The 23,302-nt window shown below is 42.6% G+C and overlaps 1 protein-coding gene across 1 annotated transcript in view; it reads right to left on the bottom strand.

Annotated features, from left to right (window-relative positions):
* Nucleotides 1–7,252: 7,252 nt before the first annotated feature.
* LOC124594485 (sphingomyelin phosphodiesterase-like) overlaps nt 7,253–23,302 on the bottom strand; it is a 155,955-nt gene continuing 139,905 nt past the window's right edge. Inside the window, exons 10-11 of the mRNA XM_047132861.1 lie at nt 20,529–20,719; nt 7,253–7,665 (exon numbers count right to left, since the gene is read on the bottom strand). Of these exons, the coding sequence (XP_046988817.1) occupies nt 7,503–7,665; nt 20,529–20,719 (354 nt within the window). The 3' untranslated portion in view covers nt 7,253–7,502. The remainder of the gene's footprint in view (nt 7,666–20,528; nt 20,720–23,302) is intronic.

The following is a 23,302-nucleotide window of genomic DNA, read 5'->3' as shown; positions in this document are numbered from 1 at the left end:
AGGTGTTTCACAACATCATCCTGCTGGTTGAAGTGGGCACAGTACATCTATTTCTGTTTTGGATTTGTGACCACGGAGCAGCAAGAAGAGTGTGATGCCTGTAGCATCTTGAATCACTCGGTTGTTTGTACATGTCATGGCAGACAGTATTGTATTCCAATGTCTCAATTATTTTTGACACAAGTCAAACTGAGAACTTTTCTACAATCTGGGATAATCTCAAGCAGTGCTCCATGCTTCACAATATCTTCTACAAGGAACTTGGAAATTTCTGGATCTTCAGCACTTGGCACAGCTTTGGTGATAGCATAACAAGTGAAATAGTCAGTGTGTACTATTATATTATCCATCAGTTCCTACTTGTGAATTTGGGAACCTCCCCATGAGGTAGATTTCTATATTGTGGAATTGTGCTCTGAAGATGGATTTGGTACCACAGCTGATATTCCTTACAGTTTCCCACTCCCATATAATGTCTAATGGATCAGTAGAGATCTGCATCTGTTTCTATCTAGAGTTTTCATGAATCCCGCAAGACCAGATGTTGGAGTGTCACAGAAATACTTCATGTAAGTTGGATGTAGATGAACTGGGATGATGGGCAATCATTTCCACTCCATTGGATCTTAGTTCCCCTTATGCAATGCTCCATTCATTAAATGGAATTCTCCTTTGATCGGTTCTTTCTCCTCAAATGATATTATGGTTTTCAGCTGTGCTGTATCTTTCCTCTGTAAAGCAGCAGCATCATTTAATGTAGTGATGACCAACATTTCATCCATGGTGCTGTGTTCCGTGAAAGATTCCTTGTAATGCACTTGGCATCCTGATATATGCATCTGCTACCATGTACCACCACAACATCCTACACCTGAAGCCTCAGTGCTTTCTCGCCACTTGATGCAGTGGGTCTTTCAGCCTAGTCAACCAGCATAGAGAATGGTTGTGCATCACAATGGTGAATGGTTTGTCAAATGAATATGGTCAAAACTTGTTGGTGGCCCAGACAACTGCAAAGCATTCTTTCTTGGTTGTAGAGTAGTTCATTTCAGACCTAGACAGTACTCTGGAAGCATAAGCTATCCAACCATTTAAAGCATTGAAGCAGGTCATTCGTCATATGTTCGAAGGTGCCTGGAGCATTATGCACTCCAAATAATATAATTTTAAACTCATAGAGGCCATCAAGACTTTCCCAGTAAACCTCAATTGTCCAGTAGCCTGCTGAAAGTTTGTAATTCAGAAATAATTTTATCCTTTCAAGCAGTCTAGGGTGTCATTAATGCGTGGCTGCAGGCAGACATCTTTCTTTGTGATTTTACTCAATCATTGATAGTTGATGGCGTTCCACATGCCATCCTTTCTCTTCATTAGGACACAGGTGAGGATCAAGGACCCTCTGAAGGTTCAATGATGTCATCTTGCAGCTGGTGACACTCTAGATGAGTGCTAGTTTATTTGTGGATGATCCCCAGTGTCCATATGGTGTTTCATCATGAGCTGTTTGGTCTGTCTTTTCTCTGGATTTGAAAACATTCGAAAATTGATGCATAAAAGCTATCACTCACTGGTACTAGTCCTCAGTCAGGCCACATATTATGGACCATTCGACAGCAGCTTCCTCCCCAATATTGTTCTTTTGGAGCATCATTTTATGTCGATGACAGTAACCTGCCCTTCGAGGGATGATTTAGCTGCCCGCATACAGAAACATTTAGGTGTGAGTTGTGACTGCTCATGTCAGTGATCCAAAGCTTGTCTTTACCAGCTACAGTGCTTAATATTGTCACTGGCATGTAGATTTCTTTCGTGAGACTGGGTAGATTTTTCAACTGACAAAAGACTTACTGTTTAACTGAGCATCTCAGTCAGTGACTGGGACATGTCATGAGGTGTTTTAGCTGGGAAGCTGACTCACTAAGAATCTTTGCACTCCACCACCACATGGTTCAGTGCCTTACTATTTTTCTCTTTGGTAATAAATAATTACCAGTATTAATATGTGTAATGTATTGTAGACATGCTACAAACTGTGTGATTGTTTTCTTCATTTCATGGTCTACACACTGACTTGACAGAGGTAGAGTGTGTATGACAGACAAGTTTGCAGCCGCATTGACTGCCAGAAAACACAGGATGATTTCTTCAACCCAGTAAAGATTCATCTGAAAATCATTATTGTCACAAGAAAAATAAAGAATATGTAATATGTTATAAAGCTTTGCATCAGTTCTGAATTAGCCGAGGTTGGTGATGCATACACACTGGTTGGCTGAAAATGGTGACAATAAAAATTTTTGAAATATTGAAGAGAATATAAATGTGTTTGTGCGATGAATTATTTTCCAAATACTTAATTGAAAAATACTTGGAAATACTTTTTTATCAAAATATGGAAAAGAAGGAGTTTGTTTATCTTTGGTTTTGGAAATATGAGAGTTGTCAGTTTTAACTGTGAAAATTGGTATATACTGAAATGATACCAGCAAAGTAGTGACTTCCTTGAAATGTGATTAAATTTATCATTGAGAGAGTGATTAGAGTGATACCAAACTGGAAAATAATAGCATTTAACTGAAAATAATTAGTTGGTGAGAGATTGTTGCACTCACTGAAGCAGTAGTATTTCTTATCTTTAGTAATTATTGCAAACAGTGCTATACCAAACAACAATTTGAATTGATGCACTTCTGCAATATGAAAAGAAATTATTTGCTGCCCAGAGTCAGGTTGCCTGAGCAGCACGTATCTGTTTAAATAACTTTTTATTGATTTGGATGACAGGTGTATATGATCTTTGGTGCATAAGAGATTCCTGTTGAGATGCAGCTGTACATAAAAGATACACACATAATATGTATCAATAACACTACTTTGTCCACATAAAAGGAGGTCATGTCACTGCAGTATCGATGACTGCAGGACAATGATAAATAACTGTCCTGAGTGTGTGCTTGTTGGAATAGTTTTGTCAGTATGGAACTCTGAACTTCCACAGTCAATGGCCACTTGTGATGCCTGCAAGGAGGAACATCTGAAAATAACTGGAACAGTTCCGTCCTCCGTCACAGCGGGACCCACCTCCTCTTCCTCAAAATCACCCTCTCCAAACCTCCCAGGAATTTCTGACTTCCAGCCTTGCCTCTCAATCCTTCTTAAAAAACCTTAATCCTACTCCCAACATCATCACTGCCAAAGACCAGGCTATCCGTGATCTGAAGGCTGTCCAATCCATCGTCATTCTTCCGGCGGGCAAGTGTTCCACTACCACGGTACTTGATCGTCGGGAGTATGTGGCTGAGTGACTGCGTCAGCTTTCAGACAATACCACATACAAAGTTTGCCAAGGTAATCCCATTCCTGATGTCCAGGCGGTGCTTCAAGGAATCCTCAGAACCTTAGGCCCCGTACAAAACCTTTCACCTGACTCCATCAACCTCCTGACCCCACCGACACCCCGCACCCCTACCTTCTACCTTCTTCCTAAAATTCACAAACCCAATCATCCCGGCCGCCCCATTGTAGCTGGTTACCAAGCCCCCACAGAACGTATCTCTGCCTATGCAGATCAACACCTTCAACCCATTACATGCAGTCTCCCATCCTTCATCAGAGACACCAACCACTTTCTTGAATGCCTGGAATCCTTACCCAATTTGTTACCCCCGGAAACCATCCTTGTAACCATTGATGCCACTTCCTTTTACACAAATATTCCACACGTCCAGGGCCTTGCTGCGATGGAGCACTTCCTTTCAGGCCGATCACCTGCCACCCTACCTAAAACCTCTTTTCTCATTACCTTAGCCAGCTTCATCCTGACCCACAACTTCTTCACTTTTGAAGGCCAGACATACCAACAATTAAAGGGAACAGCCATGGGTACCAGGATGGCTCCCTTGTACGCCAACATATTCATGGGTCGCTTAGAGGAAGCCTTCTTGGTTACCCAGGCCTGCCAACCCGAAGTTTGGTACGGATTTATTGATGACATCTTCATGATCTGGACTCACAGTGAAGAAGAACTCCAGAATTTCCTCTCCAACCTCAACTCCTTTGGTTCCATCAGATTCACCTGGTCCTACTCCAAATCCCATGCCACTTTCCTTGACGTTGACCTCCATCTGTCCAATGGTCAGCTTCACATGTCCATCCACATCAAACCAACCAACAAGCAACAGTACCTCCATTATGACAGCTGCCACCCATTCTACATCAAACGGTCCCTTCCCTACAGCCTAGGTCTTCATGGCAAACGAATCTGTTCCAGTCCGGAATCCCTGAACCATTACACCAACAACCTGATAACAGCTTTCGCATCCCGCAACTACCCTCCCGATCTGGTACAGAAGCAAATAACCAGAGCCACTTCCTCATCCCCTCAAATCCAGAACCTCCCACAGAAGAACCACAAAAGTGTCCCACTTGTGACAGGATACTTTCCGGGACCGGATCAGACTCTGAATGTGGCTCTCCAGCAGGGATATGACTTCCTCAAATCCTGCCCTGAAATGAGATCCATCCTTCATGAAATCCTCCCCACTCCACCAAGAGTGTCTTTCCACCGTCCACTTAACCTTCGTAACCTCTTAGTTCATCCCTATGAAATCCCCAAACCACCTTCCCCACCCTCTGGCTCCTACCCTTGTAACCGACCCCGGTGTAAAACCTGTCCCATGCACCCTCCCACCACCACCTACACCAGTCCTGTAACCCGGAAGGTGTACGCGATCAAAGGCAGAGCCACGTGTGAAAGCACCCACGTGATTTACCAACTGACCTGCCTGCACTGTGACGCATTCTATGTGGGAATGACCAGCAACAAACTGTCCATTCACATGAATGGACACAGGCAGACAGTGTTTGTTGCTAATGAGGATCACCCTGTGGCTAAACATGCCTTGGTGCACGGCCAGCACATCTTGGCACAGTGTTACACCGTCCAGGTTATCTGGATACTTCCCACTAACACCAACCTATCTGAACTCCGGAGATGGGAACTTGCCCTTCAATATATCCTCTCTTCCCATTATTCACCAGGCCTCAATCTCCACTAATTTCAAGTTGCCGCCACTCATACCTCACCTGTCATTCAACAACATCTTTGCCTCTGCACTTCCGCCTCGACTGACATCTCTGCTGAAACTCTTTGCCTTTGAATATGTCTGCTTGTGTCTGTATATATGTGTGGATGGATATGTGTGTGTATACGAGTGTATACCCATCCTTTTTTCCCCCTAAGGTGAGTCTCTCCGCTCCCGGGATTGGAATGACTCCTTACCCTCTCCCTTAAAACCCACATCCTTTCGTCTTTCGCTCTCGTTCCCTCTTTGCCGATGAAGCAACCGTTGGTTGCGAAAGCTTGAATTTTGTGTGTATGTTTGTGTTTGTTTGTGCGTCTATCGACCTGCCAGCGCTTTCTTTTGGTAAGTCACATCATCTTTGTTTTTAGATATATTTTTCCCACGTGGAATGTTTCCCTCTATTGTATTGAAAATAACATTATGCGTACGTAATGACAAAACAACAAAGTGCCATTTTCTGTCATTGACAGTTGTTCTTGCAATACGTTTTCCTGTCAGCTGGGTGTATTTCCTTCTTTAGATGACAATGATAAGCATCTGACATTATAGAAAAGGAAATGCTTGAGACAACTATCACCCAGACAGTTTGGCCATTGTGATGATGTCAGTGAGATTCCCTGCCATCTTGGTAGATTTACATCTTTGTTGTGGCTTCACATCCATGGGTGATTGCCTCACTTAATTTTCCTGAGGCTGGCAGCTAGGCGAGTGGCTGGTACTTCTGAACAATGACAAGGAATAACTATGGCCTGTTGGAAAATGACCTTGTCTAGGGTACTATGATAGGCTTCATCTCAAAGGTTGACTGTAATCATTTGAAACTCACTGGTGGGAATAAAACTGTTATGATGATCAACATTTTATACCACCTCCTGACATATCTGGATATCATCTATGGCTGCTGCCTCTTGCTTGCTCAGTCAGACAGTTTGGGTTGTTATAAAATGTTGTATTTCAAGTCTGCCCCCAGCAATTTGCTGAGTAGTCAGAGAAATTATTAATTCAAGGCTGGACTACTATCATGGGATAGTAAAATATTTGGGCCCCATATTCATGTGCTGTCACCCTAGGCCGATAACTCATACTCAGTGTGCCCAGGTTGCTACTGGCCAACTGGTTGTCAAAACAGATCACCCAAAGCATAGTAAGTGCCAGAGGAATATAAGAAAACCACCACAAGTATATAAAAGTCCATGCCCTGGGAGAACATTAGCAACATCTCCAGAAAAGTTTGAGTGATAAAAAAGTCTGTGACTAACATTCAACATGATAAGATCAACGTGTGCATGCTGCTCTCACAATCTGTTAACATACATTAAAAATCTGTGTACCATTATCATTTAGCTAATGTTCCAATGGAAGTACGCTCACAATTATAATCACGAGAACAGGTTCATGGTGTTGGCATTAATGAAAATCTGTGGCTCACTGCATAGATTAATGTTTATTTCTGACTGCTTATGGATATTGTTTTGTTAACTTTTATATTGTGAATAACAGGACAGGTGGTAATGATGTGTTATGTTATTTTGATGGACTGTGACTTGAAAGACAATTATGCCCACTACCACTAAGTGTTGAACTTCTGTTAATCAACTGTTGCAGTTGCTGTACTGGGAATGAATTAAGTGGACAGTAAATTAGTGTTAGGTACAAGGGAACTGTATAATAATGACACGAATGGACTGTGTAGACTTGCTACCGCTGAATGCTACTTATAGCATAGAAAGGTAAGCTTGCTTTAGTTGCTTGTTTAATGACATTATTTGGAAGAAAATTAGGACAGTTTCTGCTAAATTAAACAGCAGAATAACACTTGAAGAGTTTTTAATTGATAGAGACTGCTCAGTACTCCATAAGAACATGTGAAATTGTGAAAAATTTAACCCAAGCACATTGTGTTTAACCCAAGCACGTTGTGTTTGTCATTAAACTGTGTGACTACCAACAAGAAAAAACTTCTGGCTATGAGACTTCATTTCTGCAGATGCCTCTAAGAAACTTCAAAGTGCTTCAGAAAAATACACATTTTTACACAGTTTATGTAGCTGAACACTGACACACGTGTTATTATTTTCGGTTGAAGTTGAGCAAACACAACAGTCTTCTTTGTGAGATAGGGCCCTTTTCAACATCAATGATCTTCCTTGGAGAATAAAAATTCCAAATGATTTCTTTGGTTTATTGGAACACATTTTTCAAATAAAAATTATGTTTTATTCACAGTTTTGGAGTGACTCTCTCATTGCTTCCTAGAATTGAATGAGCACAAAAATCATAGCACAATAAACTAAATGAATAGTCTGCAGAGACATCAAAAGCTTAGTGATTTTTCACTCTTTACATCGCTGCTTCACTAGTTTCATGCTGTAATGTGTTGGTTAGAAGGTAGTTTCATCTTTGAGGCTTTCTTTTAAATTACATATTCAGAATTTTTGCCCTTCCAGGCATACTGGCTGTTATTTCCTCACATTTAGTAGTATCTCTGAAATAGGTTGTAACAATACTACACAGTTGACTTTTCTGGCAGTTTGCATCACAGCCTGATGCCAAACTTGGATCTCCCTCTTTCACAGAGTATCTGAAACAAATTTGATTAATGCAGTATTATTTTTAAAAACATGTAATTTAGATACAAGGTATGAAGGTAACATCAAAATTCATTGGATAAACAGTATACCAAATGACGAAAATTTACTTTAAATACCAATTTCCATCTATTTTTGCAGCATGATAATAGTATTGTTGTTGATGACTTTAAAACCGAAGTAAAGATGATTATGGATCAATAACTTGTACAATGAAATACAATGATGTCTACTTAAAGAATATCTAGATTATCTTCTGTTTCAAAGAAAACTTAGAAGTGACAAAGACAACACATTTACAATACTTTTTTTTAATATGCTTGTTATTGAACTGAACTAGTAACTTCATTAAAAATATTACCTTATTCTCTCAGAAAATAGGAATAATTCTCAGAGGGTAAAAAACTAAAATGGTAACCAGTACCTTTATGCAAATGATGGGACAATGAGCTTTTCGGCTGTTATGTTAAAGATTACAATGATTGAGACAATTCATAGGAAGCATATGGACATTTAGCATTTTGGCTGCCAGTACCTCAGATCAAACATTTTGAGTTATGGTACCATCTTTTTTCACGCTTCCACATTTCTTTTCCTAATTGCAAAAAACGTGTGTATAACATGTTATCTATACACCAATAATGAAATTACAAGAAGAGGAAAGTGTGTTTTTACTACTTTGATATGACAAGGTTTACTTTAAGATGACTTATGGATGGCAGAATAAAGTAGCAGTGCAATAAACATAAGAATCTTGCCTACTATAGAGAACACTTTCTATGTGTTGCGGGAAATACCTCTCCATAATTGTAACAAACTGGATCAGTTTCTAGAAGCTTTGCTGACCAACAGCCATGGTAAAACCATTTATCTCAATGAGATAATAGAATTAGACCTGGAGTTGGGAGTGGTATAACACTGAGTATGATGAAGATCAGTGTATCCTAATCTGCTAACAGCATTTGGAGCATGGGTCTCTATTCCAAGCATGAGTCATGAATCCAGAGAAGACTTTCTTGAAGGATTAGGGAGGACAAAATCTCTGCATTTAGTGGCTGAGGTAAGTTCATATTAGTGATTTTGAAAACTGCATCTAAATTATGTTCGCAGTATCTCACAAATGAGCAAGCCTTCATGTGAGGAATCAAAAGTTTTATACGAGGGGCGTTTGAAAAGTCTGAGAGATGGCACCACCGGCACATATTGAGGTTAAGTTTAGTTAGTAGCATCTTTGGAAAGAACACACACACCATGTTTCAGCCATATTGGTCTATTTTTTGTGTTTGGGATTCGTTTGAATCAAGGAAGTCGAGTGATTGTCAAAAAATGGACAAAAAAAGAATTTCGTGTGGTGATTAAACATTACTTTATGAAAGGCAAAACACCTCAGGAGACTAAAGAGGAGATTGATAAACATTACAGTGACTCAGCACCTTTGATTAGAACAGTTTATATATAAGTGGTTTCAAAATTTTCGCAGTGGTCATATGGGCACAAATGATGCTGAATGCTCTGGACGCCCTGTGGAGGTTATGGCTCCATAAATCATAGATAAAATCCATGCTATGGTGATGGATGACAGAAGAGTTAAGGTGCATGAGATTGCTAGTGCTGTGGGTATCTTGAATGAATGGGTACACAATATTAAACATTTGGACATGAGAAAGCTATCTGCAAGATGGGTTCCGCAATTGCTCATGCTTGACCAAAAACGGAATTGTGTGAAGTGTTGCAAGGATGGTTTGCAGCTGTTCAGCAAGAATCTGCAGGACTTTAAGCATCGTTTCGTCACTGTGGATGAAACATGGATACATTACTATACTCCTGAGACCAAACAAAAATCTAAACAAATGGTTACCAAGATAGAATCTGCACCAAAAAAGACGAAGACCATTCCTTCGCCTGGAAAAGTTATGGCGAATGTCTTTTGTGATATGCAAGGGATAATCCTCATTGACTATCTGGAAAAGGGTAAAACTATTACAGGTGCATATTATTCATCATTACTGGACCGTTTGAAAACCAAGTTGCAAGGAAAACGCCGCGATTGGAGCACAAAAAAGCCCTTTTCCATCACGGCAATGCATCAGCACACACCTCAGCTGTTGTGGTCGCAAAATTAATGGAAATAGGATTCCAACTCATTTCACATCTCCCCTATTTTCCAGACTTGGCTCCCTCAGACTACTATTTGTTCCCCAATTTGAAGAAATGGCTGGTGGGACAAAGATTTTATCCAAACAAGGAGGTGATTGCAGCAACTAATAGCTATTTTGCAGACTTAGACAATTCGTACTAGTTGGTAGGGATCAACAAATTAGAACAGTGTTGGATGAAGTGTATAAGTGTAAAAGGAGACTATGTCAAAAAATAAAAAGGTTAACCCCAAAAACGTAAGTAGTTTTTATTTTTGCACAGACTCTCCAAATGTCCCTCGTATATATTAACCCCTTAATGATTTTTTTTTCAAATTATGTCCCAAAACAAATTTTTTTAAAAAACATTCTGTAATGAATAAAATTACACATAGACATATAAAGACAGTTTTTAATGCATTAAAAAATTTTGAAGATCACCAATAATAAAATCATGTGTATACTCATGCACTGGACTTAGACTAAAATAACCTGAAGCTTGAAGTCATTTTTTAGTTTGTGTGTAGCTATGGAGCCTAACCATGTATTTCACATTGGTTTCCTGTGAACATAAATCTTGGAGGAACTGGCTGGAGCACAGTGAACGTATTTACCTTGTAGCACTGGTGAGCACCTGTTGCTCAGCTGATGAACTATTGTCAGTTTCAGTCCCTAATGAAGTAACATCACATTCTTCTTCACTTTCTGAGCTGCTAAATTCAGTGTCAAACTAAGGATACTATAGTAACACTTTTTTGAAAGTACTGTCTACACAACAATATAAGAGAGAGTCTGAAAGTGTGCGTTTTGTTGTCGAGTATCCAAAGCTGCACGCAGTGAAGATATCTATTGACAAGCAAAACACAACAGCCAGGCTATAAATGCAGTACCAGATGTTATTTAGTGGCCAAACACAACTATCAGTGCTGAGATGGATATAAGTGGGGTTTTATTTTTTTGAAGGTTTCTTCTTTAAGTTGCCCGAGTATGCTTTGGATTTTAAGTTCCACTAAAAATGATAAAAATGAGAGCACTCAGGGTTGTATGTTAAGGGGCTAATTGCTAATACATGTATTTTCATTGTTTCCTTTGAGCTTCTTCCAAGTACAGGTGGCGCTTTGCAGCTTTTGCTGGTAGCTTGGCACTGTAATCTTGTCAGGTAGCAAACACTGAATGCAGAATGTGACCCATCTCTCAGAAGATAGCTTTGTAAGAATCCAAGAAGGTTCCTAAATTACAAACCAAAGAACGCCACTTACGCTCTTCTAATATTTTTATGTTCAATGTCTTGAATAAATTACTGTGAATTAAATAAGTGCTTAGGAATATTAACTTTGCACTCCAAAAATATCTGACCTTGCCTGCTAAAGATGATGTTCATTTGGGAATTACCTAATTGCATCTTGTTTCCATGCTAGGGAAGGGTATGAATTTTATCACTCTCATCTACCCTAGACCTGGGTTACTCTATATATCAGTCTGTTATTGCAACCATGATTTCAGGAGGGGGGAAGGGGAAATATCACAATCTAGCTCAAGGTTTAGATATTAATTTTTTTCTGTTTCATATTCAGCTATTAAATATCACTAAATCTAAAGTCCAAGATAAGATTTATGGGTAGTATATTTATTTACCGAAGTCACAGTTCCTGACACTTTATGACAGCAAATTGTACTGAAATATGTAATTTGGAGAAATCCTTAATGCTGCTCATGTTGGCTGTGCTGCAAGCTCACATTTTTTGTGTTTTCAATTCTAAAGTTGAGATGTTTAATGCTTTGTGTGAGACCAGATTGCAGGATTTATGAATTCACACAAGGAAACAGTGATGTTTCTATGATGTCACAGATCTTGTGCTGCGATTGTGATTTTTGGATGAATAAATAAATATTGAATTGTGGTCAGATAAGGCACTGACAAAGAAAACAATCTTAATTCACCCACAATGCTTTCACTATTAAAAATTAGAGTAGCTCTTTACAAGTCCTCAAATAGTTCATGAAGGATGAAGACTGAAAGACTGCAGCCACAGCCAGATCAGAACTGTATGTAGGTAAAGAATATGCATCAATTGTGGAACTGATTGATGCCTATAACAGGGGCATTACTGTCCACACTGCAGGACTCATATCATCCTCTTTGTCTTTTTTGAGTAGCACTCTATTCATGAATAATGTGAGCAGACTACACTGCACAACTAGAGCTTCAGTCTCTTAAAGCTTTTCTCCTGCATTTCCCAACTCAGTATGTTATCCAACAATTCTGTATAGTAGCACCTCTGGGAGAAGGGTTTGACTGATACCTGACTTATTTCAAATTAGCAAAGTTGTGCTAATGTTGGCCTACCTAGTAGCTGAAATTGCATGCTAATTAGAGCTACAAATATATGAGAATTAGTAAGAGAAAAGAACCATCAGACTGTAGCTGGAAGACTGCTGGTGGGTCAAGTTTATCTTACCTGGTAAGAAAATCGCCAATAAAAGGTAAGCAAATCTTGAATGACTCTAAGTCCAAGACACACACTTAATATGTTAGGTGATTCGATATTGATAAGCATTTTGTTGGAAAGACGAAGTTTCGATATTGTATGCATACCTTCATAATGGTTGAAATTCATTTTCCAAGATCTATATTTTCTGAAGTATTACGTGTACAAATATGATTGATGCATTACTAGAACTGTAAACTCATCAACTTTGCATTTTGCACTTGACAAATGTCCTACAAGTGCCCATCTGCCCATACAACACAAGCCCAAGTGGTAGTCAAGTTCATCCATGTCCTGTCAATGGTCATCACCACAGCATTGATGCATTCTCTGAGATGTTCCAGTGTTTATGGCGAATGGGGCATGCATAAATACGTCCTTAATATACTCTTAAAGGAAAAATGCCACAGGGTGTTAGGTAAGGTGACCTACAAGGCCAAGGGAACGAACAATGTGGAAGTTTGTCATTTAGGTAGTGATGAACATTGATGCTCCTATGAGGGGGTATCGGATCCCTTTCTTTTCTATAATTCCTCCCGAATGTACTCTGTACCATTGTAACAGATAAACATCTCACATTTCCAACACACAAAAACTCTTTTCTTACTTGCAATTTTATCCAGACACTACACTTGCAATGCCAACAGATGGCCACAATGCAACTGGGTGAGACCACAGTTCTACTCATGCACCTACCATATTTATACATTTAATACTTTGAAGAAAGAAAAACTTTGAAAATGAATGACTCATTTATAGTAGTCCAGTATATGAAAACAAATCATAAAAGAAATCAATGCATTTCTATTAATGAGAAATGTAGTGAGAAAATCCTAGAAGAGAGAAATCCACATCAACAACAACAGTTTATCTACATCTACATCTACATCCATACTCCGCAAGCCACCTGACGGTGTGTGGCGGAGGGTACCCTGAGTACCTCTATCGGTTCTCCCTTCTATTCCAGTCTCATATTGTTCGTGGAAAGAAGGATTGTCTGTATGCTTCTGTGTGAGCTCTAATCTCTCTGATTTTATCCTCATGGTCTCTTCGCGAGATATAAGTAGGAGGGAACAATATACTGCTGGACTCTTCGGTGAAGGCATGTTCTCGAAACTTTAACAAAAGCCCGTACCGAGCTACTGAGCATCTCTCCTGCAGAGTCTTCCACTGGAGTTTATCTATCATCTCCGTAATGCTTTTGCGATTACTAAATGATACTGTAACAAAGCATGCTGCTCTCCGTTGGATCTTCTCTATCTCTTCTATCAACCCTATCTGGTACGGATCCCACACCACTGAGCAGTATTCAAGCAGTGGGCAAACAAGCGTACTGTAACCTACTTCCTTTGTTTTCGGATTGCATTTCCTTAGGATTCTTCCAATGAATCTCAGTCTGGCATCTGCTTTATCGACGATCAACTTTATATGATCATTCCATTTTAAATCACTCCTAATGCGTACTCCCAGATAATTTGTGGAATTAACTGCTTCCAGTTGCTGACCTGCTATTTTATAGATAAATGATAAGGGATCTATCTTTCTATGTATTTGCAGCACATTACACTTGTCTACATTGAGATTCAATTGCCATTCCCTGCACCATGCGTCAATTCGCTGCAGATGTTCCTGCATTTCAGAACAATTTTCCATTGTTACAACCTCTCGATACACCACAGCATCATCTGCAAAAAGCCTCAGTGACTTCTGATGTCATCCACCAGGTCATTTATATATATTGCGAACAGCAACGGTCCCATGAAACTCCCCTGTGGCACACCTGAAATCACTCTTACTTCGGAAGACTTCTCTCCATTGAGAATGCCCCCCAGGGGCTCAGCATTCCATTGCTGAGTACGAGCTTGGCGACCCCGGGGTCCTGAGCTGGGGACTGGTCAGCGCCGCCAGTCTCCTGTTACCGTAAACCCCGGACATGCTTCAGCGACCACTGCATGGCGCGGCGGTGGAATGTTGTGTGCTGCGGGGAATGGTAATCTTGGCTTGACCGCCTGGATTGCAAGGAAGGTAAACCTCTATAAAAAACCCTCAATCTTATGGTGTGCTGCGCGCCTATAAGATGCATGGCTGTTGGGGTGGAACAGTCGCAAGCGGGCAACCTCTGGGGCACCTGCCGCACCCCAGTTGTATAAGGCTTACTCAGGCACACGGGACTCTGTCTGAGTGGACCTTTAGTTTCCTAGCTGCTCGTGGGACCACAATGGACCCTTTGACCTCTACGTTTCCCCTTACCAGTGGATTGGGTGGGCCACTGGTAGGAAAACACACCCAATCGAAAAAGCGACTTCGTGCTGGGAGTCCTCCAGCGCCTGGTGTTACTAGAGATTTATCAGACTGTCGTAACAGAGCACATGCTGGTAACCAGAATGTGTTTTTGATTGTCAAACGGAAGGAAGGTAGCTTTGAGAGAGTTTCTCCCTTTTACATCCACAAGGGTCTTGAGGGAATTGCAGGAACACTGAAATCTGTGAAGCGACTGCGCAATGGGACTCTGTTAGTTGAAACTTCTAGTTCCCGTCAAGTCACTTCTCTTCGGAAAGCAACCTGTCTCGGAGAGTACGCTATCGAGACCGAGCTCCACTCCACTTTGAACTATAGTAAGGGTGTTGTGACATGTAGGGACTTGGTGGATATCCCCAAGGATGAGTTGAAATCTGAGTGGGCTGACGAAGGTATTGTTGACGTGCAGCATATTATGAAACGAGTCGATGGGGACCTAGTCAAATCCGACTCGTTTATTCTCACGTTCAATTGCCCGAGACTCCCAGAGCATGTTAAAGCAGGTTTCTTACGTTTGCCAGTACGGCCATATTTCCCCAACCCAATGCACTGTTTTAAATGTCAGCGCTTTGGGTGTACTCTGTTGGGGTGCAATGGGATAGCCACTTGTGGTAAATGTGGTCAGCCTGCCCATGAAGGAGCCAATTGTTCATCGCCTGTGAAGTGCGTGAATTGCTCTGGGAGTCACCCTGTCTGGAGCTGGGTCTGCCCCATCTATCTCGAGGAACGGAAGATACAGGAGATCAAAACATCTAAGCGCATCCCCTACAGTGAGGCCAAGAAGCTCTTTAAGGCCATGCAGCCTCCTGTGTTTACAACATCTTTCGCTTCCACTCTGCAGAAACCGGTACAGTTGGCCACACAAACGGAGGTTGCTAGTGTCAGCACTAATACCTGCGTTTGCCAGTGCACTTGTGCTGCTGCGGTTGTTTTGCAACCTGCAGCTCTCCCCACAACGTTGGACAAGGCCGTGGTTGCTGACATTGGGGTACTTCCTGCCCCTCCCCATATGGCACCTTCTGCCCAGGCGAGTAAAGCTCCAACTGTTGACAAGGTTCTGCATTCTAAGCCCCCCAAGACGAAGACGCCGAAGGTGAAGGTTTTGCCACCTGAGGAGACTAGTCAGGGTCAGTCCGATGATGATGCCATCGTACTGTCTGACATCTCCCTTGGGTCGCCATCGGAGCTGATGGACATTGATGTCGACTGGGGGCGATATTCTCACCCCAGGAATAAATCTCCGGCCAGTACGGGCTCTCCTCCAGAGCACAGGGGCAGGGTGAAAATTCAGTCACCCTGATCACTGGCTCCCATATTACAGTGGAACCTGAATGGGTTCAGGAAGCATGTGGCCGAATTACAACTCCTTGTACAAGAGCGCCCCTTGTGCTTATGTCTCCAAGAGACACATTTCCGGGCCACTGATGCTCCTTCTTTACGGGGCTATACCGTGTATCGAAAAGATGATCTGATGGGGGAAAGGGCAAAGGGTGGTGTTGCGGTTTTTTTCCATGACGTGCACCACTCATCTGAGCTCCCTCTCGTTACGGACTTGCAAGCAGTTGCAGTTGACCTCCTTGTGGGACGGAGGCTCACAATCTGTTCTGTTTACTTACCGCCTCAGGATGCAATAGACTCTGAGGCTCTCACAGACCTTATTAGCCAACTCCCCTGCCCATTTCTCCTTCTGGGGGACTTCAATGCTCATAATGTCTTATGGGGCTCTATGACTACTTGCCCCAGGGGTTGCATTCTGGAAAGCCTCATGGCATCCGATGCACTGTGCATCCTCAACTCTGGTGCTCCCACTCATTTCTGCACTGCTTCTGGGTCGTCATCAGCTATTGACCTTTCCATTTGCTCTCCAGCACTCGCGGATTCTGCTCTGTGGGAGGTTGCCGCTGACCTCCATTCTAGTGACCACTTCCCCCTTTGGATTCGCCTCCTGGATGAGACTGTGGCATTACCAGTGCCGCCCAGGTGGCACCTCTGCAGAGCTGACTGTACACTTTTCAGCGATTTAGCTGTTTTGGAGCACCGTACCAGCGTCCACGAATGGGTCGACCATGTTACAGCCGTGATCTCCCATGCTGCTGAATTGTTGATCCCACGGTCCTCAAGTCATCCCAAGAGACGTCCTGTCCATTGGTGGACCACTGAGTGCCACTCAGCCATCCGAGCCCGTCGTGCAGCTCTGCGCTGCTTCAAGTGCCGTCCCTCAGCTGACAATCTTGCGGCCTTTCGGGTGGCAAGGGCCAAGGCACGGCGAGTGATTAAAGAGAGCAAATGACGGTCATGGCAATCGTTCCTGAACTCCATCTCCTGCTCCACTAGTTCTACAAAAGTATGGGAAGCCATCAGGAGGATTTCCGGGAAATGCAGCCAACTACCTGTCACGGCATTGCTGCATCAGGTTTGTCTACTCATGGCGCCGAAAGACATTGCCCAGACACTGGCCATGTATTTTGCCAAATCTACTGCCACTATTAACTGTGATCCAGATTTCTGCCGCTACCACACTGCCATCGAGAGGGATCACTTGGACTTCCGGTCTCCAAATTCTGAACCCTACAACTGCCCCTTCACAATGTGGGAACTGGATTCAGCGCTGTCTGTGGCTCATGATACTGCGCCAGGTGATGATCAAATCCTGTACAGCATGCTGCAGCACTTGTTGCTGCCATCCAAGGAAGTACTCCTGAATTGTTTTAATATGATATGGTCATCCGGCACGTTCCCTGACTCGTGGAGGGAGGCGATTTTGATTCCCCTGCTCAAACCGGGGAAGGACCGAACGCATCCCAGTAGTTATCAGAGTATTGCTTTGACGAGCTGTGTCAGGAAGACATTGGAACGCATGGTCAACCGTCGCCTGGTTTGGCTGCTCGAGACCAGGCAGCTCCTTAGCCACTCTCAGTGTGGCTTTTGGAGATGTCGTTCAACTATAGACAACTTGACCCTGCTTGAGGCGGCCATCCAGCAGGCCTTCCTACGTAACCAGCATTGTCTAGGTGTATTCTTTGACATTAATAAGGCGTATAACACTACTTGGCGCCGCCTTATCCTCAATCAACTCCATCAGTGGGGCTTTCGTGGCCATCTCCCCATCTTCATTCGGTCCTTTCTTTCCCGTCGCCTCTTTCGATATCAGGTTGGTAATGTGCTATCTGATTTGTACGTGCAGGAGAATGGTGTTCCTCAGGGAAGCGTTTTAAGTGTCACCCTATTTGCCATCGCCATTAACAGTATCACGTCCACTATCCGGAGTCCTGCCCAGTGCTCCTTGTTTGTGGACGATTTTGCTGTTTTCTGTTCTTCCTCCAGTCTTGTCACTGCTAGTCGGCAGCTGCAGCTTACGATAAAGCGATTAGAGGCATGGACTGCGAAGACGGGTTTTACCTTTTCTGCAGACAAATGAGTGTGTGTTCATTTTAATCGTTCTCAACATGCTTTTACCTCCCCTGAATTGTGTCTGAGGGACACCATTCTTCATTTTAGAGACACTGTGAGGTTCCTGGGCCCCACTTTTGATTCCAAGTTGTCATGGTTGCCGCACCTTAAAGACCTCAAGGTGAGGGCCCTGAAGGCGCTGAATATTTTGAAGTGTCTGAGCCATCGGTCCTGGGGAGCAGATCGGGCGCGTCTGCTGCAGTTTTATAGGGCTTTCGTCCGGTCGCGTCTTGACTATGGATGCACTGTGTATGGGTCAGCGAGGCCTTCGTATCTGAAGATTCTTGACGCAGTACACCATGAGGGTATCAGGCTGGCCACTGGTGCCTTCCATACCAGTCCCATCCCCAGCCCGTGTGCTGAGGCAGGGGAACCGCCGCTCGCCATCTGATGGAAACTCCTCATGGTGTGACGGGTGTGTCAATTCCCTGCCTGTCCTACCTCCCCTGCATACCCTACTGTTGCCCAACCGCCTATGGAACGTCTCTTTTCCAGTCGTCCAAGGGCAACGAGACCATTTGGGATTCGTGCCAAGCATTTGCTTGAGTCCCTTGGTGTGGAGCGTGTGGCACCCCAACTCCAGGGTTTTACCCGCCTGCCTCCCTGGTTGCTCCAGAGGCCCAGCGTCCTTTTAGACTTGTCAGAGTACTGGAGGAGCTGCACTCCTGCATTTGTTTTTACCTCGTTATTTTACGATATTTTAAACCAGCATGCTGACCATGTACCAGTATTTACGGATGGCTCTAAACAGGGGGACTCTGTCGGTTGTGTTGTTGTTTTCCCTGATCAAGTCATCAAGTTACGGCTTCCTGCGGCGTTTACCATCTTTGATGCCGAATTGTTTGTGATCTTGCGGGCATTGGAGCAGATGAGATGTGTTCCCAGTCTTAAGTTTCTCATCAGTTCTGACTCCCTGAGTGCCCTTCAGACCATGAAACACTTGTACCCAGCAGATACGATCGTCCAGAACTTCCATAATGACCTACTCCACCTGCAACGGCAGGGGATGGAGGTTTCTTTCTGCTGGGTGCCGGGGCATGTGGGTATTAGGGGAAACTAACTGGCGGATGTGGCTGCCAAAGATGCATGTTCCCTCCCTCACGTTGTTGAATGTGCCGTCCCCCTCCATGCTGTTACCTCCCTTTTGCGTTTTCGTGTTATGCGTCAATGGGAAGAGGAGTGGCTGGCAGTCGGCGAAAACAAGCTGTGTCTGGTCAAGGCCACCACGCCGCCATGGCATACGTCCTACCAGTCATACAGGTGGGATGATGTTCTCCTCACTCGCCTCCGCATCAGGCACAGTCCCTTAACACACGGTTTTTTACTCCGGCGGGAGGACCCCGCAATCTGCAGTGCTTGTGGCATCCAGATTACTGTCCGCCACATTTTACTTGACTGTCCTTTATTCTCTGACCAGAGGGCGGTGGTTTCCTTGCCACCGGATTTGCCCTCTATTTTGCAAGACGCCGCAACGACTGTGGTTAAAGTCTTACTGTTCTGTGTCCTGTCCAATTTATTGCCTCGGATTTTAGGGAGAGGATTTTAATGTGCTGCTGGGTGACTGGCTCACCCAGGCTTTAGGTAAGAGGTCCGCCAGTCACGATTACCTACTTGTTTCACTTCGATTTCTGTTCTCTTTTCCTTGTGTTTCCTTTCCTTTTTTAGTGCGTTTCTTCTCCTCTTGTTTTGCCTCTGTATGTGAGGATTTGTAACTGCATCAGGTCTGTGTCTTTTAGCCGTTCTCCTTGTTTGCTGTCTGTCTTCGTCCCTTCACTGCATGTGTTCCTGTTTCTATGCATTTGGGCGCTGATGACCACGTTGTTTAGTGCCCAAAAACCTCAGACCACACACACACTCCATTGAGAATGACATGCTGCGTTCTGTTATCTAGGAACTCCTCATCCAATCACACAATTGGTCTGATAGTCCATATGCTCTTACTTTGTTCATTAAATGACTGGGGGAACTGTATTGAATGCCTTGCAGAAGTCAAGAAACACAGCATCTACCTGTGAACCCGTGTCTATGGCCCTCTGAGTCTCGTGGACGAATAGCGCAAGCTGGGTAACACAACGACCGTCTTTTTCAAAACCCATGCTGATTCCTACAGAGTAGATTTCAAGTCTCCAGGAAAGTCATTATACTCAAACATAACACATGTTCCAAAATTCTGCAACTGATCGACGTTAGAGATATAGGTCTATAGTTCTGCACATCTGTTCGACGTCCCTTTATGCTAAGTAAGACATGATAAAAAGGAAACAAAAGTAAGAAAATTAAATAAAATTAAAAGATGTGAAAAATGTGCCTCATTAGATGCATTTATAACAATGTATACTATAGTTACACATTTAATTTCTTTCAGACTGTCAATTATCTCCACATATTTGGCCAACAGAAGACATATGTATTTTGAATAAATCAGATTTTGGCTCACTGTGTTATTTCCTGTCCCTAATCTAGGAAATGGCATATTCAGCTTACCCATAGTATTGTTGTATGATCTCAGGAGTCTCAGCCATTCGATGGACTAATTTGTCCAATTCAGTCAAATTCATAGAATCCACACCATAAGCTTCTCGGAAAGAGTAAAGTTTGTACCAGTTAGGTTCAGTATTTGGTTCAAGGTTTGCTTCAGTGAGATTGAACATCCAAGAAGTGTAATCCACAACAGCCTATATTTGAGATGAAAAATTTTACTACAGTCTGCATACTTACAATTCTTTAGTTCTTTTTAATATCTTAATGCTTTTGAGATTGACTCTGTCCTTTTTTAATTAGTTAGAGCAAAATACAAACATGTAAAGGTAATACAAAAATTACAGACTGCAAAAATAACAGGTTTTTCTTGTTACTGTTTAAAAATGGGGAAAAGCTTCAGACATTTTTAATAGCTAAGCAGATAACATGGATGAAAAAAATAGCAGATAAGTAGTTTACTGAAACTCAAAGTAACAATAACAACTGTTAGAATTGCTCAGCAAAACAACAAATTTTGGAAAAGTGAGTTGAATCCTTATTGTTATATCCTTACTGTAGTTTTTATGTGCATAGTATGGGAGAATGAATCAACTGAGTTAGTGAGGAATAAGAGACAAATGTTGATGATTTGTCCATTAGCATTATACACTATTTTATTTTCTATATAGCAAAAGCTAATACATTTATGGACTTAATCATCTGTGTGCAAACACCTTAATTTAGTTAGTTTTGTATGGATCATAAATCATATTCACAGTGCTAAGATGTGAGATGCGGTCTGTGGGGTAGATGAGGAAGAACATTCCAATGACATTTTGTGAGCTTCATTTGGGTGCACAGACTTGCTGTGAAGCCATGCATCGTCATAGACAAGGAGAAGTCCATTTTCACTTTTGTGGTAATGAATGCATCAAAGTCATTTCTTCAATTTTCTGACCTTCTTACTGGTACCAGGCGCTGGAACGGAACCATAAGTGCCAGTAATATTCAACAAATCTTTGTAGACCAGCATACGTCTGCGACGGCGATATCCAAAACGGCGACCCATTGTAGAATGATGCTATTCGTATAATGAATGCGCGAAGTTGCATCAGCAGCTATTTATAGCTCATGACGCAAGCCCACGCTGACGTCAGAGGCCGCGTTCTGTTATCTTATGTAAACAAATCGGCCGCTCAATACAACTCCGTGGCACTGGAGACGCGGCCTGTGTTATCTCCATGTTATATATTATACCTTATGGTTCATTGTCTCTTAATTGTAGGTCTAGACGTAAGATTAATTCCGACGAAAAAATTTATATTTGGTCGAAAATAAGTGGTACCTCTAATATGGAAGATTGTAAATTTGTTGGTGATTGTATGGTCTATTATCATTAATAAAGACTACACATTGATCTTGCCAAAAGCCGAGAAGCGATTCTTCTTAGTGTTGTAGCTCCCTGGGGCACCCTGGGATGCTCTCTGGGCCCCCCCTCAGGGGCCTCACACAGTAGATATCTCCGCGAGTACAGTCCTTAATATTACTAGGACCGTGTCGCGGAGTTTGCCATGTAATTATAACATGGAGATAACACAGGCCGCGTCTCCAGTGCCACGGAGTTGTATTGAGCGGCCGATTTGTTTACATAAGATAACAGAACGCGGCCTCTGACGTCAGCGTGCGCTTGCGTCATGAGCTATAAATAGCTGCTGATGCAACTTCGCGCATTCATTATATGAATAGCATCATTCTACAATGGGTTGCCGTTTTGGATATCGCCGTTGCAGACGTATGCTGGTCTACAAAGATTTGTTGAATATTACTGGCACTTATGGTTCCGTTCCAGTGCCTGGTACCAGTGAGAAGGTCACCAATCTGAAGAAGATCGCCAGTATATCTGTATTGTCAGGTCCTAAATACTTTTTAGGTCTGAAATTGAATTTCTCAATTGCTAAATCATCCGAATCAAGTAGTATAGGTAATGGTTGGATTACTTTAGAGTCAATGGTTGCACCATGAGGGAAGAAATTAAGGAGAACAACCCCTTCAGTGCCCCAGAAGACTGTTGTCATGACTTTACTGGTAGAGGGTGTGGCTTTGAACTTTTCCTTTGGAGGAGAGGTAATGTGGCACCATTCCATGGATTACTATTTTGTTTCTGGTTCGAAGTGATGTACTATGTTTCATTGCCTGTGACAATGATTGACAAAAAATTCCCACAATCAGCCTCCTAACATGCAAGCAGTTCTGCATAGTGATTCTTCATTGCTTGTTATATCTTTTGTTAGGTGGCAAGGATCCCAATGGGCACACATCTTTGAGTATACAAACTCTCTGAATGAGTGTGTCAGCTCAATCAACAGAGTAGTCCAGTTGAGTAGTGAGTTCTTTGATTGTGATCCATGAATCACTTCAAATGAGAGTGTCCACACATTCCAACATTGCAGGAGTCACAGCAATATGTAGCCGGCTGGCATGCAAGAGATCAGACAGGTTTGCACGACCTTATTTGGATGATGACAGATGCCTGCCCAATTTATTCGCTGCCAGTCCCCTGTAGAAATTCTGCAAGTGTCTATGAATATCTGTGGTGCTCTGGTTTTCTACTAAAAGAAGCTCAATGGCAGCTCTCCGCTTGGAATGCACCTCTGTTACAGGCAACATTTTGAAGGATATGTATAGTGCTGTGACCTATCAGAACTTCATGAAACTATATAGGCTGAAGCGGAAATATTCCATGATGACCCAGAACAAATTCTGCATTTTTTCAACTGAAAGTAAATAAGAAAAAATGT

Source organism: Schistocerca americana, chromosome 2 (genome assembly GCF_021461395.2).
Source record: "Schistocerca americana isolate TAMUIC-IGC-003095 chromosome 2, iqSchAmer2.1, whole genome shotgun sequence".
Classification (NCBI taxonomy): Eukaryota; Metazoa; Arthropoda; class Insecta; order Orthoptera; family Acrididae; genus Schistocerca; species Schistocerca americana.
This window is presented reverse-complemented; position numbering and strand designations above follow the sequence as displayed.